The sequence below is a fragment of the Heterodontus francisci genome, chromosome 11 (genome assembly GCF_036365525.1).
Source record: "Heterodontus francisci isolate sHetFra1 chromosome 11, sHetFra1.hap1, whole genome shotgun sequence".
In the NCBI taxonomy this organism is placed as follows: domain Eukaryota; kingdom Metazoa; phylum Chordata; class Chondrichthyes; order Heterodontiformes; family Heterodontidae; genus Heterodontus; species Heterodontus francisci.
The window spans coordinates 116,747,745-116,763,426 of record NC_090381.1 but is presented as its reverse complement, the minus strand read 5'-3'; the positions used below and the strand labels follow the sequence as shown (position 1 = coordinate 116,763,426).

General features: G+C 45.0%; 1 protein-coding gene across 2 annotated transcripts in view; it reads right to left on the bottom strand.

Moving 5' to 3' along the window:
- ccdc50a (coiled-coil domain containing 50a) overlaps nt 1-15,682 on the bottom strand; it is a 115,003-nt gene that overhangs the window by 45,274 nt on the left and 54,047 nt on the right. For both annotated transcript variants that reach the window (XM_068042827.1, XM_068042828.1), the window contains exons 3-4: nt 5,479-5,608; nt 4,128-4,218 (exon numbers count right to left, since the gene is read on the bottom strand). In XM_068042827.1, coding sequence (XP_067898928.1) covers nt 4,128-4,218; nt 5,479-5,608 — 221 coding nt within the window. The remainder of the gene's footprint in view (nt 1-4,127; nt 4,219-5,478; nt 5,609-15,682) is intronic.

The following is a 15,682-nucleotide window of genomic DNA, read 5'->3' as shown; positions in this document are numbered from 1 at the left end:
AAGGAAAACGACCCTAGCCGATCCAACCTTTCCTCATAGTTGCAACTTTCAATCCCTGGCAACATTCTTGTAAATCTCCTCTGTACTCTCTCCACAGCAATTCTGTCCTTCCTGTAATGTGATGACCAGAACTGTATGCAATACAACAGCTGTGGCCTAACCAGCATTTTACATAGTTTCAGCATTACATCCCTGCTTTTGTATTCTATACCTCGGATCCACCATTGACATGCTGTTCTCCCTTCGCCAGCTACAGGAGAAATGCCGTGAACAACAGATGCCCCTCTACATTGCTTTCATTGATCTCACCAAAGCCTTTGACCTCGTCAGCAGAAGTGGACTCTTCAGACTACTAGAAAAGATTGGATGCCCACCAAAGCTACTAAGTATCATCACCTCATTCCATGACAATTCAGCATAGCAGCGCCTCACCAGACCCCTTTCCAATCCTGAGTGGCGTGAAACAGGGCTGTGTTCTTGCACCGACACTGTTTGGGATCTTCTCCTCCCTGCTGCTCTCACATGCATTTAAGTCCTCAGAGGAAGGACTTTCTCCACACAAGATCAGCTGGCAGGTTGTTCAACCTTGCCCGTCTAAAAGCGAAGATCAAAGTACGGAAAGTCCTCATCAGGGAACTCCTCTTTGCTGACGATGCTGCATTAACATCTCACACTGAAGAATGCCTGCAGAGACTCATCGACAGGTTTGCGGCTGCCTGCAATGAATTTGGCCTAACCATCGGCCTCAAGAAAACGAACATCATGGGACAGGACGTCAGAAATGCCCCATCTATCAATATCGGCAACCACGCTCTGGAAGCGGTTCAAGAGTTCACCTACCTAGGCTCAACTATCACCAGTAACCTGTCTCTCGATGCAGAATTAAACAAGCACATGGGAAAGGCTTCCTTTGCTATGTCCAGACTGGCCAAGAGAGTGTGGGAAAATGGCGCACTGACACAGAACACAAAAGTGCAAGTTTATCAAGCCTGTGTCCTCAGTACCTTGCTCTACGGCAGCGAGGCCTGGACAACGTATGTCAGCCAAGAGCGACGTCTCAATTCATTCCATCTTCGCTGCCTCCGGAGAATCCTTGGCATCAGGTGGCAGGACCGTACTACCAACACAGAAGTCCTCGAGGCAGCCAACATCCCCAGCATATACACCCTACTAAGCCAGCGGCGCCTGAGATGCCTTGGCCACGTGAGCCGCATGGAAGATGGCAGGATCCCCAAGGACACATTGTACTGCGAGCTCGTCACTGGTACCAGACCCACCGGCCGTCCATGGCTCCGCTTTAAAGACGTCTGCAAACGCGACATGAAATCCTGTGACATTGATCACAAGTCGTGGGAGTCAGTTGCCAGCGATCGCCAGAGCTGGCGGGCAGCCATAAAGGCGGGGCTAAAGCGTGGCGCATCGAAGAGACTTAGCAGTTGGCAGGAAAAAAGACAGAAGTGCAAGGAGAGGACCAACTGTCACTCTAGAATTGGCCTTTATAGCCACTCCAGGCACTGCTGCACAAACCACTGACCACCTCCAGGCGCTTACCCATTGTCTCTCGAGACAAGGAAGCCAAAGAAGACGACGACGACCTCGGACAATAAAGGAAAGCATTCCATATGCCTTCTTCACCACTCTATCTACCTGTCCTGCCACTTTCAGGGACCTGTGGACATGCACTCCAAAGTCTCACTTTTTCTACCCCTCTCAATATCCTCCCGTTTACTGTGTATTCCCTCGCTTTATTTGCCCTCCCCAAATGCATCACCTCACACTTATCTGGATTAAATTCCATTTGCCACTTTTTCACCCACTCACCCAAGTCATCGCTATAATTCTAGAGTCTACAGCTATCCTCTTCACTATCAACTACACAAACAATTTTTATGTCATCTGCAAATTTCCCAATCATGCCTCCCACATTTAATGTTTTAGTCCAAAACATTAATATATACCACAAACAGCAAGGGACCCAACAATGAGTCCTGTGGAACGCCACTGGAAAACGGTTTCCCTTCGTAAAAACATCCGTCAACCACTACCCTTTGTTTCCTGTCATTGAGCCAACTTTGGACCCAACCTGCCACATTCCCCTGTCTCCCATGGGCTATCATTTTTCTGACCAGTCTGTCATGTGGAACCTTGTCAAATTATTTATTTATTTTTATTTATTTAGAGATACAGCACTGAAACAGGCCCTTCGACCCACCGAGTCTGTGCCGACCATCAACCACCCATTTATACTAATCCTACATTAATCCCATATTCCTACCACATCCCCACCTTCCCTCAATTCCTCTACCACCTACCTCTTTTGGGCCTCCTTATCTCGAGAGACGATGGATACGCGCCTGGAGGTGGTCAGTGGTTTGTGAAGCAGCGCCTGGAGTGGCTATAAAGGCCAATTCTAGAGTGACAGGCTCTTCCACAGGTGCTGCAGAGAAATACCTATACTAGGGGAAATTTATAATGGCCAATTTACCTATCAACCTGCAAGTCTTTGGCTGTGAGAGGAAACCAGAGCACCCGGTGAAAACCCACGCAGTCACAGGGAGAATTTGCAAACTCCGCACAGGTAGTACCCAGAATTGAACCCGGGTCGCTGGAGCTGTGAGGCTGCAGTGCTAACCACTGCGCGATCGAAATGACTTACTAAAATCCATGTAAACCATATCCACTACCCTCATCAATCCTCCTTGTTACTTACTCAAAAAATTCAATTAAGTTAGTAAGACATGACCTTCCCTTAACAAATACATGCTGACTATCCCCGATTAATCCGTGCCTTTCTAAGTGGCAGTTTATCCTGTCTCTCAGAATTGATTCTATTAATTTACCCACTACCAAGGTCAGACTGACTGTCCTATAATTATTTGGCCTATTCTTCACACCCTTTTTAAACAATGATACAATGCTCGCAGACCACCAATCCTCTGGTACCTCTCCTGTATCTAGTGAGGAGGATTTGAAGATGATCTTCAGAGCATCCGCTATTTCCATCCTGGCTTCCTTTAGCAACCTGGAATACAATCCATCTGGCCCTGGCAACTTATCCACTTTCAAGGATGTCAGACCCTCTAGTACTTCCTCTCTCATTATGCTTATTGTATCTAATATTTCACATTCCTCCTCTTTTACTGCAATGTCTGCACCATCCCTCACTTTTGTGAAGACAGAGACAAAAAAACTCATTAGAACCCTGCCCGCATCTTCTGCATCCACGCACAAGTTCCCTTGTACATCTTTGATAGGCCGTACCCTTTCCTTAGTTATCCTCTTGCTTTTAATGTACTGATAAAACATCTGACACTCATTATCCAAGAATTAAACATGAACAGCCACTTGGATGAAGTAGTGGAACACCGGTCGTCTAGAAATAAATGAAGTTACAACACAGATACAGGCCAATCGGCTCAAGCGGTTCAGGGTGACGTTTACCCTCCATGGTCCAAATCACATTTACCCCACCAGTTCTGGAACTAGTCCCACTAGCAACTTCAGGAACGGGATGGGAAAGAGAGAGAAGCAAAGACAATTACAGTAAGTAAAGGAACTAACCTAAAGGATTGTCAGACTGAGTGCTGTATTAATTGTGGCTGGGTGCACAGGCCAATTACCGAAAGTGCAATCATTTATGCCCAGCACACTCTGAATGGCACACTGCAGTAGATTACAGCATGCAATATAAAATAAGCATATGCCTGACTTCTCAACATGAAAAGATGAAGGGGATTCGATCCATGAATCACCTCGACAAGGCTGCTCCTCTAAATGCATCCATCATTTACAACTAGACACAAAAATCAATCATGGGTTTGCATTTCAATCTAGGACTGAAAACTGGGAAAATATTTAGCTTTATGAAAAGCAAAAACCCTATTACGTTTAATAGACCTTACCAGGAAGGTTTTGCTCTGTGAATTTTATACAGCTTCCAGTTAGTTCAGAAATTCATCTCCCTCACTCTATTGCATTTTATGCATGTTCAATTCGTCATCTTACCGTGCTCTGCAGCATTTTAATTACTCTTGCCTATGTCAGTGCTCCACTTTCTCCCCATAGCACCGCAGAAGTATCAGAATACCGGAGAATGGGAAAATCACTGCCACCCCATAAATTTCTACCTCATCCTTCTCCTCCTGGCGTCGCCTTTTCTCATTTTCCAGGGTCAGCTCATCCTGAATCACCTGAGCCACCTTATTGTCACGACGCTCCCTGAAACATAACAAGTCCTGGAGTCAGCTAGGCATGAAAAAAATCGAGGCAAAACTCAGCAGATGACGACACATAATGATACTCCAGGCAAATACCATCAGAACTACTTCAGCTTCATAAAGCAGGATGCCAGAACAAATTGGGACTTTTAACAGAGAGCTCGCCTTTTCAAAGGTTCCTTGTCCCCACTGGAAAGCATGGTTAAAAAGGTTGTTCGATATGCAACAAGGCTGCTGAAACACCCTCCCACATACCCTCTTTAACCCTCAATGCTGCTTTGTAGGAATTCTGCATCTCACACCTCCAGCCTTTTAATTTACAAATTACACCATTCCCCTGGAATCCTGTGCATCCGTTGTGCACATAAAATAAAAACTTTGCACATTAGTTAATTTTGTACTGCAAAAGATATCACCACATTTAGGAACGGAAAGGGTAATTAGACCCAAAAACCCATATCCTTCTCTCATCATGCACACAGTAATTGCCCAACCCCATTTATGTCAGCTTCTATGCCCTCACCTTGTAATTTATTCTATAGCTTGACTATCCTTTGATTAATTTCCCTTTTCATTAACTTCATTTACAAATTGTATCCCACGGGGTGTGAACCTTTCACCTTTTCAAGAGCAAGTAGGGGTGAGCAATAAATGCTGGTCTTGCCAGCGATGCACACATTCCAAGAAATAAATATTTTAAGAATTCTTTGTGATTAGGTGGCCAAAACAGCGCACAATGCTCCAGATGGGATCTGACTCTCACATAGCAACCATTTCATTTTAAGGAACCCAATCCAGGTTAAATAAAGGTTAAAAGGTCCCTGCACCAATTCTGCCCTAACAAAATGCCTAAAACCCAACCTCAAAGACATTCTCTTCCCTCCCCGTAAAACATACCAGCATAACTCGTACAAATTTCCACACCAGCTGGGTTGCTGTGACTACTCTGAATAAGGGTGCAAATATCTCTTTGACTATAGTCTGTAACCATGACTGTTTCTGCAAGTTCATTAACTCAGAATGGGAAGCATGGAATATGGAGCAATCACAAATAGGAGAGAGTGATAGGTGGTTATGAGGGCAGCGAAGGTACTATCTCGCTCAGCATTCTGGGTCTCCTACAATCAATAGGTCTTCAAAATCTAAACTTGGTCACACCAATCCATTTTTGCTATCATCTCATTCATGCTTTCCCAATCTTTCCAGCCATGGTGGTTCCTGCCTTAACTCTTCAGCTGTTTAAATATATTCCAGTGCTTACAACACTCGCTGCTGTTTCTGAAGATGGGCCTGGGCTTTCTTATTCTCCTCCTCTTGCAGCTTCTTGGCCATTTGCAGGTCATTCTGAACCAAACGGTTTCTTTGTACATTGGACGCCAAGTGATGCTCGACTAGGAGAAAGTGGTACAAAGTGAGTTAAACTTGCACTGTGCTCCTATGCATCAAGCACATATATAACAAAGCATTCTGGATGTGTGTACATTTAAAAATAAACTCTATTTAATTTCAGAACCTCATGAAGTGTTAACCTTGGTTCAGTGATTTAGACTCTCGTCTTGGAGTCAGGAGGTCGGAGGTACAAGTCCCACTCCAGAGACTTGAGCCTATAATCCAGACTGACACTTCAGCGCAGTGCTGACGGAGGGCCACTCTGCCAGAGGGGCACCCCTGAAAGGGCACTGCAGGGAGCACTGCACTGCCGGAGAGGCAATACTGAGGGAATGCCGCTTGGCTGAAGGGGCAGTGTTGAGGGAGTGCTGCTCGGCCGGAGGGGTAGCGCTGAGGGGTCACCACACTGCCAGAGGTGGACCTAAAATAACCTCATGGTTTTCACTTTTCTTTCATGGCACATCAGAAGAGCAGTTCTCCTGCTGTCTTGGCTAACATTTATCTCTCAACCAATATGACTAAGAAAGATCTGATCCTTTACTGCCTTGCTGCATGTTGGATCTTGCTGTGCACATATAAGCAGCCACATTTCCCAACACTACAACAACGATTACACTTCAAAAATATTTCATTGGCTGTGAAGGACTTAAGGTTGTGAGAAAAACTTCTATAGCAGCTTTACAATTTCAGCACTTTGCTCCTAATGAAGTACTTTTGAAGTGAAGTCACTGTTATGTAGGCAAACGTAGCTACAAATTTGCACATAGCAAGATGTCATAAATAGTGATCATGTTGGTCCAGAAATGAATATTGGGCTAGACACCAGAAGAACTCCCTGCTCTTCAATTGGAGTAATTTCTTTTGTCATCTCAATAGGTGGACAGGGCCTCGGTTTAAAGTCTCATCTGTATGATGGCACCTCCAACAGTGCAGTACTCCTTCAATACTGCACTGGAGCGGCAGCATAAACTATGCGCTTAAGTGTTTGGCACAGCGCTTGAACCCACCAGCTCAGATGAGTGTACAGATGACAGTACAAAATTTCATTCCAAGCCTTCACACGAAAAACCTCCTAACATTTTCCTTCAACAAGTTTGTAGTAGTGATCCTTGCCCTTTTCTCAAAGGATTACTTGAAGCAATGCTCTCAATTTATCCTCATAGTATAACTCGATACAAATCTCCCTCAATCATTTCCTTTCAACATTGAAGAGACTACGTTTCCTCATAGTTACTGGATCTGTAATCCAGAGATTGAGAGTTCAAATCCCATTGTAGGCAGTTTGAGAATTTGAATTCAATTTTAAAAAATCTGGAAGTAAAAAGCTGGTTTCAGTAAAAAGTAACCATAAAGCGGTTGTTGGATTGTTGTAAAAACACATCTGGTTCACTAATGTCCTTTGGGAAAGAAACCTGCTGTCTTTCCCCAGAATGGGCTCCAGTCCTACACCAATGTGGTTGGCTCTTAACTGACCTCTGAAGTGACCACTCAGTTGATCAGTTGTGGTTCAAGAAGTCCCTCACCATCTTCTCAGTGATGGGCAATAAATGTCAACCTTGCTAGTGATTAAATTAATTCTTTGCTCTGGCACTAGTGCTCACAGCTTTTCTCTGCATCACGTCTGGCAGTTAAATATAGGATCCTGAGTTCAAATGAGGCAGCAAAGGAAGGTTTTGCACCTATTACCAACAATTAAGTCTGAAAGTTCCAGCATGTATGCAGGAACAAGAGCATGAGATCACATGGATGAACCAAGTGCTTACTCGACTGATCTTAGACATGGAGAATTGGTCAATGTGTGATGCAATGTAAGCAGCTCACTTTCAGTTACCAGAAACAGCTTGAAAAGTTCATTTCACACTTCTTCAATAACTTTGATGCAACAACCCATTCCAAGGCACTGCATAATGGTTGCACGTCGTAAGTGGAGGAGAGGTTGAGAGAGGTGATCAAAGGCACGAGTGCGTTTTAAGGAGACTTTTGAAAGAGGCAAGACCAAAGCAAATAGGTTGATGAATTTGCTACTTTGACGTGAAACCAGGAGACAGGGTCACTATGTCCAAATCTTCACGCAACAGAATAATTATTGCTGGCAAACAAAAAAGTACACAATTAGGAAAAAAAACAGAGTTCATGAGGTCAAGCTCAAGATTAGAATTAGAATTAGAATTAGAATATTACAGCGCAGTACAGGCCCTTCGGCCCTCGATGTTGCGCCGATCATCTGACCTACACTATTCCATTTACATCCATATGTCTATCCAATGACCACTTAAATGCCCTTAAAGTTGGCGAGTCTACTACTGTTGCAGGCAGGGCGTTCCACGCCCCTACTACTCTCTGCGTAAAGAAACTACCTCTGACATCTGTCCTATATCTATCACCCCTCAACTTAAAGCTATGTCCCCTCGTGTTTGCCATCCTCATCCGAGGAAAAAGACTCTCACTATCCACCCTATCTTCTTTTCTTTTGGGCCTCCTTATCTCGAGAGACAATGGATACGCGCCTGGAGGTGGTCAGTGGTTTGTGAAGCAGCGCCTGGAGTGGCTATAAAGGCCAATTCTGGAGTGACAGGCTCTTCCACAGGTGCTGCAGAGAAATTTGTTTGTTGGGGCTGTTGCACAGTTGGCTCTCCCCTTGCGCCTCTGTCTTTTTTCCTGCCAACTACTAAGTCTCTTCGACTCGCCACAATTTAGCCCTGTCTTTATGGCTGCCCGCCAGCTCTGGCGAATGCTGGCAACTGACTCCCACGACTTGTGATCAATGTCACACGATTTCATGTCGCGTTTGCAGACGTCTTTATAACGGAGACATGGACGGCCGGTGGGTCTGATACCAGTGGCGAGCTCGCTGTACAATGTGTCTTTGGGGATCCTGCCATCTTCCATGCGGCTCACATGGCCAAGCCATCTCAAGCGCCGCTGACTCAGTAGTGTGTATAAGCTGGGGATGTTGGCCGCTTCAAGGACTTCTGTGTTGGAGATATAGTCCTGCCACCTGATGCCAAGTATTCTCCGAAGGCAGCGAAGATGGAATGAATTGAGACGTCGCTCTTGGCTGGCATACGTTGTCCAGGCCTCGCTGCCGTAGAGCAAGGTACTGAGGACACAGGCCATATAACCCTATCTAACCCTCTGATTATCTTGTATGTCTCTATTAAGTCACCTCTCCTCCTCCTTCTCTCCAACGAAAACAACCCCAAGTCCCTCAGCCTTTCCTCGTAAGACCTTCCTTCCATACCAGGCAACATCCTAGTAAATCTCCTCTGCACCCTTTCCAAAGCTTCGACATCCTTCCTATAATGCGGTGACCAGAACTGCACGCAATACTCCAGGTGCGGCCTCACCAGAGTTTTGTACAGCTGCATCATGACCCCGTGGCTCTGAAACTCGATCCCCCTACTAATAAAGGCTAACACACCATATGCCTTCTTAACAGCCCTATTAACCTGGGTAGCAACTTTCAGGGATTTATGTACCTGGATACCAAGATCTCTCTGCTCATCTACACTACCAAGAATCTTCCCATTAGCCCAGTACTCTGCATTGCTGTTACTCCTTCCAAAGTGAATCACCTCACACTTCTCCGCATTAAACTCCATTTGCCATCTCTCAGCCCAGCTCTGCAGCCTATCTATGTCCCTCTGTACCCTACAACACCCTTCGACACTATCCACAACTCCACCGACCTTCGTGTCATCCGCAAATTTACTAACCCACCCTTCTACACCCTCATCCAGGTCGTTTATAAAAATGACAAACAGCAGTGGCCCCAAAACAGAACCTTGCGGTACACCACTAGTAACTAAACTCCAGGATGAACATTTGCCATCAACCACCATCCTCTGTCTTCTTTCAGCTAGCCAATTTCTGATCCAAAGCTCTAAATCACCTTCAACCCCATACTTGCGTATTTTCTGCAATAGCCTACCGTGGGGAACCTTATCAAACGCCTTACTGAAATCCATATACACCACATCCACAGCTTTACCCTCATCCACCTGTTTGGTCACCTTCTCGAAAAACTCAATAAGGTTTGTGAGGCACGACCTACCTTTCACAAAACCGTGCTGACTATCGCAAATGAACTTATTCTTTTCAAGATGATTATAAATCCTGTCTCTTATAACCTTTTCCAACATTTTACCCACAACCGAAGTAAGGCTCACAGGTCTATAATTACCAGGGCTGTCTCTACTCCCCTTCTTGAACAAGGGGACAACATTTGCTATCCTCCAGTCCTCCGGCACTACTCCTGTCGACAATGACGACTTAAAGATCAACAACAACGGCTCTGCAATCTCCTCCCTGGCTTCCCAGAGAATCCTAGGATAAATCCCATCTGGCCCAGGGGACTTATCTATTTTCACTCTTTCCAAAATTGCTAACACCTCCTCCTTGTGAATCTCAATCCCATCTAGCCTAGTAGGCTGTATCTCAGTAATAGATCACACAAAACTTCAGTCTGTGTCCCTCAGTAATTGCTCCCATCCATCAAGTATTCATCCAAGATTTATCTGCTTTTCCAGGTAGAAAGGCTTATGCTAGGTGCTTGCGAAGTATTTTCTTTCCTAAAACTGTACTCTCCCAGTTGGGTCCATCTGTTTCCAGCAGTTTTGAGGGCCTCACTTTTTGAAATAAATCCCAACATAAAATGCCACTGTACTTCTGCCAACACAATTAAGCCATAACCCCCATGGGTGCTCAACGTTTATTAATCCCCTTCCAATGCATACTGCACCAAGACAGATACAGCAGCACAATTAGAGCAAATTCTCAGCAACAAAGTGATTTTAAACAGTTTGTTTTCTGTAAAGTAAAAACAGTCCACAGGATACTGCAAAATATTACTGCAATTCCAATTTATTGCAAATACACTGACCTGCTGGATTCTGTATCAAATTCTGCAGCTTCAATTATTAATGCACAGAGTGAAACTGAGGAATTTTCTCTTTTCCCTTACACTCTGGAATGTTTCATAGGTAGCAGCAGTCCCTCCCTTCCACCACCTCATCCATTCTTCATCTTTGTTTTTTTCTCTCAAGTTTGGCATGTTAGTCCTGGGGAATGTAACTCACCATTTCAGACTCCATAATGACTCTGAGGGCCTGACAGGTTACATACAGAGTAAAGTTTCCTCTACATTGTCCCATTAAACACTCCTATGGTAGGTACAGCACAAGTCCGATTCAGAATAGAGTTCTTTCTGCCCCGAAAATGTGTCTTAGTGTCAATCTCTATTGATTGCCTCTTGATGCATTTTTCCATTTCGCATACCACCAGTCTGTTAATTGTATTTAATTGTATGCAGGTGGTGGACATTAACTGGGATTCACTTGACCTCTTATATAGGAACAGCTTAAAAATGTAGTCGTTGGGTTAGGAAGTGCATGTTTGTCATGTAGGTCTCTGTAAATAAATACTTATTAAAGGATGTAAAGATTGGCTCTAGTTCTATCCTTCACCAACTGGCTGTCTGGTTTAAAACAAACACCTCGCAGACTGGCAATTAATGTTGGGGGGTGCGGGGGTAATCTTGTTCCGTGTGTCCAGTGGAAACTAAGTTGGAAATTGGGAAAGCACATATCATGTAAGCCTTATAGACCACAGATAGAAGATCTGAAAAGGGTGTTTTAAAACTGCACCAATCAGGCCCTGAATATGTAATTGTAAAGCAGCACTGTACAGCCCCTGGCAAGGATGTAGAAAGCAAAAGTTGCATACACTGGGCGAAATGACTGACTTCTCCTTTACAGTCATGACATTATTTCCCATGCAAAGGGAAATGGGCAGTGGCTCTCCTGGTTATCTACAAGTGAGAACACTGACTTTTTTTGTGTTGCTGGTAGGCGCAAAGACTACAGATACAACTTGCACATTTTTCTTAAACCAACAGGATGTTGTTTCTTTACGGATCAGGAATTTCCATTCTAATCTGTTGCTCAGCAACATGACTTCCATCAGATCCACACCCGAGTGAGCAGCAGTCAGACAGTGTTGGGGGTGGAGTTTTCTAAATTCAAAACAAAAGACCTGCCCAGTAATACTGTTCAATGTGTGACATGTTCTGAATCATCAAGCTCCATTTTTAAAGCATTTTCTGAGTTAAATGACGAGTTTAGATGTTATATTGCAGGCACGACTCAGGGTGATTGTTTCGGCTATTGTTTGTAAGGTGTTTGATCCAAAGTGCAGCAACTTTGCAACCCCTGACCCAGAAGTACAACAGAATCTTGCAACTAATTCCTTTGGAGACTCACTGGGGGCCATTGCCCATCCAGTGTGGTACTGAGCTGATAAGATGCAGGGTTTGACTTCCATCTGCACTGAGTTACCTAAGCTTAACCAGCCTAACTGTAGGGATATTACAACTGGTTCCAGCAGGCTTAGGCTCAGGAGAGAGGGGGGAAAAAGTGGTTCCTGCTCCTGTCTGTGATCCAGACAGGAAACTGTCCACACGGGTTCAATAAAGATGGGATTCGTTGCGATGCTACAACATGACTAACACTTGGCCATTGGCTGAGGTACCAGAGTGAACCAACGTTCAGAGAAAAGTATCTAATACAAGCCAGTGCCTTCCAGAGAGCAGAAAAAGGAAGGGCAGAAAAGGGGGTACAGAAGAGGAATTATATACAGTGGCTTCGAACTGCAGTTCATCATGATTAGCACAAAGTATTCACATTAACAACTGCAGCAAAAGTTCTCTTGAAAACTGCTGAGTGCCTCATCCCACAGCAGCTTATATGGCAAGCTATAAATTACCCTGTTGCCCGTACAATCATAGGAACATAGGAGTAGGCCATTCCCCTGCTCCGCCATTCAACACTATCATGGCTGATCATCCACTTCAATGCCTTTTTCCCATGCTATCCTCATATCCCTTTAAGTCATTGGCATTTAGAAATGTCAATCTCGGCTTTTAAACATATTCAATGACTGAGCTCCACAGCCTTCTGAGGTAGAGAATTCCAAAGATTCACAACGCTTTGAGTAAAGAAATTTCTCCTCATTTCAATCCTCTTTTCCTTTTTTGAAATTGTGTCCCCTGATTCTAGACTCCCCAACCAGGGGACACATCTTAGCTGCATCTACCCTGCTTATCCCTTTAAGTATTTTGTAGGTTTCAATGAGATCACCTCTCATTCTTTGAAACTCGAGATAATACAGGCCTAGTTTCCCCAATCTTTGTTCATGGGACAGCCCAGCCATCCCGGGACTTTGGACACATACAGCTCCTGACTGCAAGGGCAGAATCTGTACATGTACATCTGGGTGATTCACACACCCATTAGGCTGATGGTGAGATCTCAGTAGCATCAGGGTTTCCACCTTGTGGCAGCTGTAATACCAGTGCCCATCACACCTTGTGCAGGGAAGAGGTGGGTCTGACAGATCTGCCTACTCAGGTGCCCAAGTAACCATTTACACAGCACAATAATTAACTTAAGTCAACCGAAAAGTAACATTTAACAAGTAACAAGTTTCCCACCCACATCTGTGACTCTTCTGATGCCCTACATCATTTTGACAATTTCCAGGTTTCTAGCCCTTACTGTCTCCTCTTCACTATGGGCGTCCAATCTCTCTACACCTCCATCCCCCACCAGGATGGTTTGAGGGCTCTCCGCTTCTTCCTTGAACAGAGGCCCAACCAGTCCCCATCCACCACCACCCTCCTCCGCCTGGCTGAACTTGTTCTCACATTGAACAACTTCTCCTTCAACTCCACTCACTTCCTTCAAGTAAAAGGTGTTGCTATGGGTACCCGCATGGGTCCTAGTTATGCCTGTCTTTTTGTGGGATATGTTGAGAATTCCTTGTTCCAGTCCTACTCAGGCCCCTCCCCCAACTCTTTTTCCAGTACATTGATGACTGTATCGGTGCCGTTTCCTGCTCCCGCTGGGAACTAGAAAACTTTATCAACTTTGCATCTCATTTCCACCCTTCGCTCACCTTCACATGGTCCATCTCCAACACTTCCCCTCCATTTCTCGACTTCTCTGTCTCTCTGGGGATAGGCTGTCTACTAATATTCATTATAAGCCCACCGACTCCCATAGCTACCTCAACTACACTTCTTCACACCCTACCTCCTGCAAGGACTCCATTCCATTCTCCCAGTTTCTCCGTCTCCGACTGCTCTGATGATGCTACCTTCCACGACAGCGCTTCTGGTATGTATTCCTTTTTCCTCAACCGAGGATTCCCCCCCACTGTGGTTGACAGGGCCCTCAACCGTATCCCATTTGCCACACCTTTACCCTCACACCTTCCCCTCCCTCCCAGAACTGTGACAGGGTTCCCCTTGTCCTCATTTTCCACCCCACCAGCCTCCCCATCCAAAGGAACATTCGCCCCCATTTCCGCCACCTCCAGCGTGATGCCACTACCAATCGCATCTCCCCCTCCCTTCCCGTCAGCATTCCGAAGGGATCGTTAATTCCGCGACACCCTGATCCACTCCTCCATTACCCCCACCACCTCGTCCCCTTCCCACGGCACCTTCCCCTGCAAGCACAGGAGGTGCCTCCTCTCTCCTCACTGTCAAAGGCCCCAAACACTCCTTTCAGGTGAAGCAGTGATTTACTTGTACTTCTTTCAATGTAGTATACTGTATTCGCTGCTCACAATGTGGTCTCCTCTACATTGGGGAGACTAAACGCAGATTGGGTGAGCGCTTTGCGGAACACCTCTGCTCAGTCCGCAAGCAGGACCCCGAGCGTCCGGTTGCTTGCCATTTCAACACTCCCCCCTGCTCTCATGCCCACATCTCTGTCCTGGGATTGCTGCAGTGTTCCAGTGAACATGAAAGCAAGCTCGAGGAACAGCATCTCATTTACTGATTAGTTACGCTACAGCCTGCTGGACTGAACATTGAGTTCAATAATTTCACAGCATGACAGGCCCCACCCCCCCACCTTTTTATTTTTTTAAATTTTTTCTTTGTTTATTTTAGTTTGTTTCTACTGTGCCTACCCACTTTTTTTTTAAATGTTTGTGCTTGGAGCCAGGGCTGTTCATTTTACAGTCAATTGACACCTCTTTCCCAATGTTTTGTCTTTCAGCACACCATTAACATACCATTTGCCTTTGCTCCATGTCCTTCAGGTCAGTTATTCTCTGTGACCTTGTCCTATCAATACCTGCACTTTTGTTATCTCTTGCCCCACCCCCACTTTACTTGCTTAAAACCTTTTACATTTCTAATATTTGTCAGTTCTGAAGGGGGGGGTCACTGACCTGTAACGTTAACTCTGCTTCTCTCTCCACAGATGCTGCCAGACCTGCTGAGTATTTCCAGCATTTCTTGTTTTTATTTCAGATTTCCAGCATCTGCAGTATTTTGCTTTTGTTTTAACAAGTAAGCTCTGAGGCGACAACCCAGCTACAAGTCCCAAACTGCCCAGCCCACCTAATATTTCAAATGGCAGATCTGGCACAGTGGTATTTACATAACAACTGGAGGAGGCCATTCAGCCCCTTGAGCCTGTTCTGTACCATTCAATAGATGATGCTGATCTGTACCTCAGCTATATCTACCTGCCTTGTTCCGTAAACCTCAATACCCTTGCTGAATAAAAATCGATCAATCTCAGGTTTGAAATTATACCCTGAACCCAAATTTCAACAGCTTCCATGGCACTTTTAAAATTGGCAAATGGGTGGTGTCATTGACAGTATTGATCACCTGCAATGATACGAGTTAAAATATAGTCGTTCATCTAAGTACCTGCCTACAGCATGTTTCTGCTGTTGATTCAGCTCCCAGTACCTGTGCTGTTCATTGTTTCAATGAGGTAACTGTGGGGATTAGGGAGAGGAGCTACATTTGGGGAGATGTGTAGGTCATAAAGCATCTTGTTCAATATTCAGTTTTAGAATTCCATTGGAGGGTAGAACAACCTCAAACGAGCCCTGTAGTTGAAAGGGTAAAGCAATGTACAGGGCAAATTATTTTCCATCCAAGTGATTATCCGGGAAAAGGGGCACCAACAATATAAATGTCTTTTTCTTTAGCAGAGCCCCATCGCTGCTAGTTTCCTTCTCCTGACATATCAGATTCCAGCTCCGGAGCC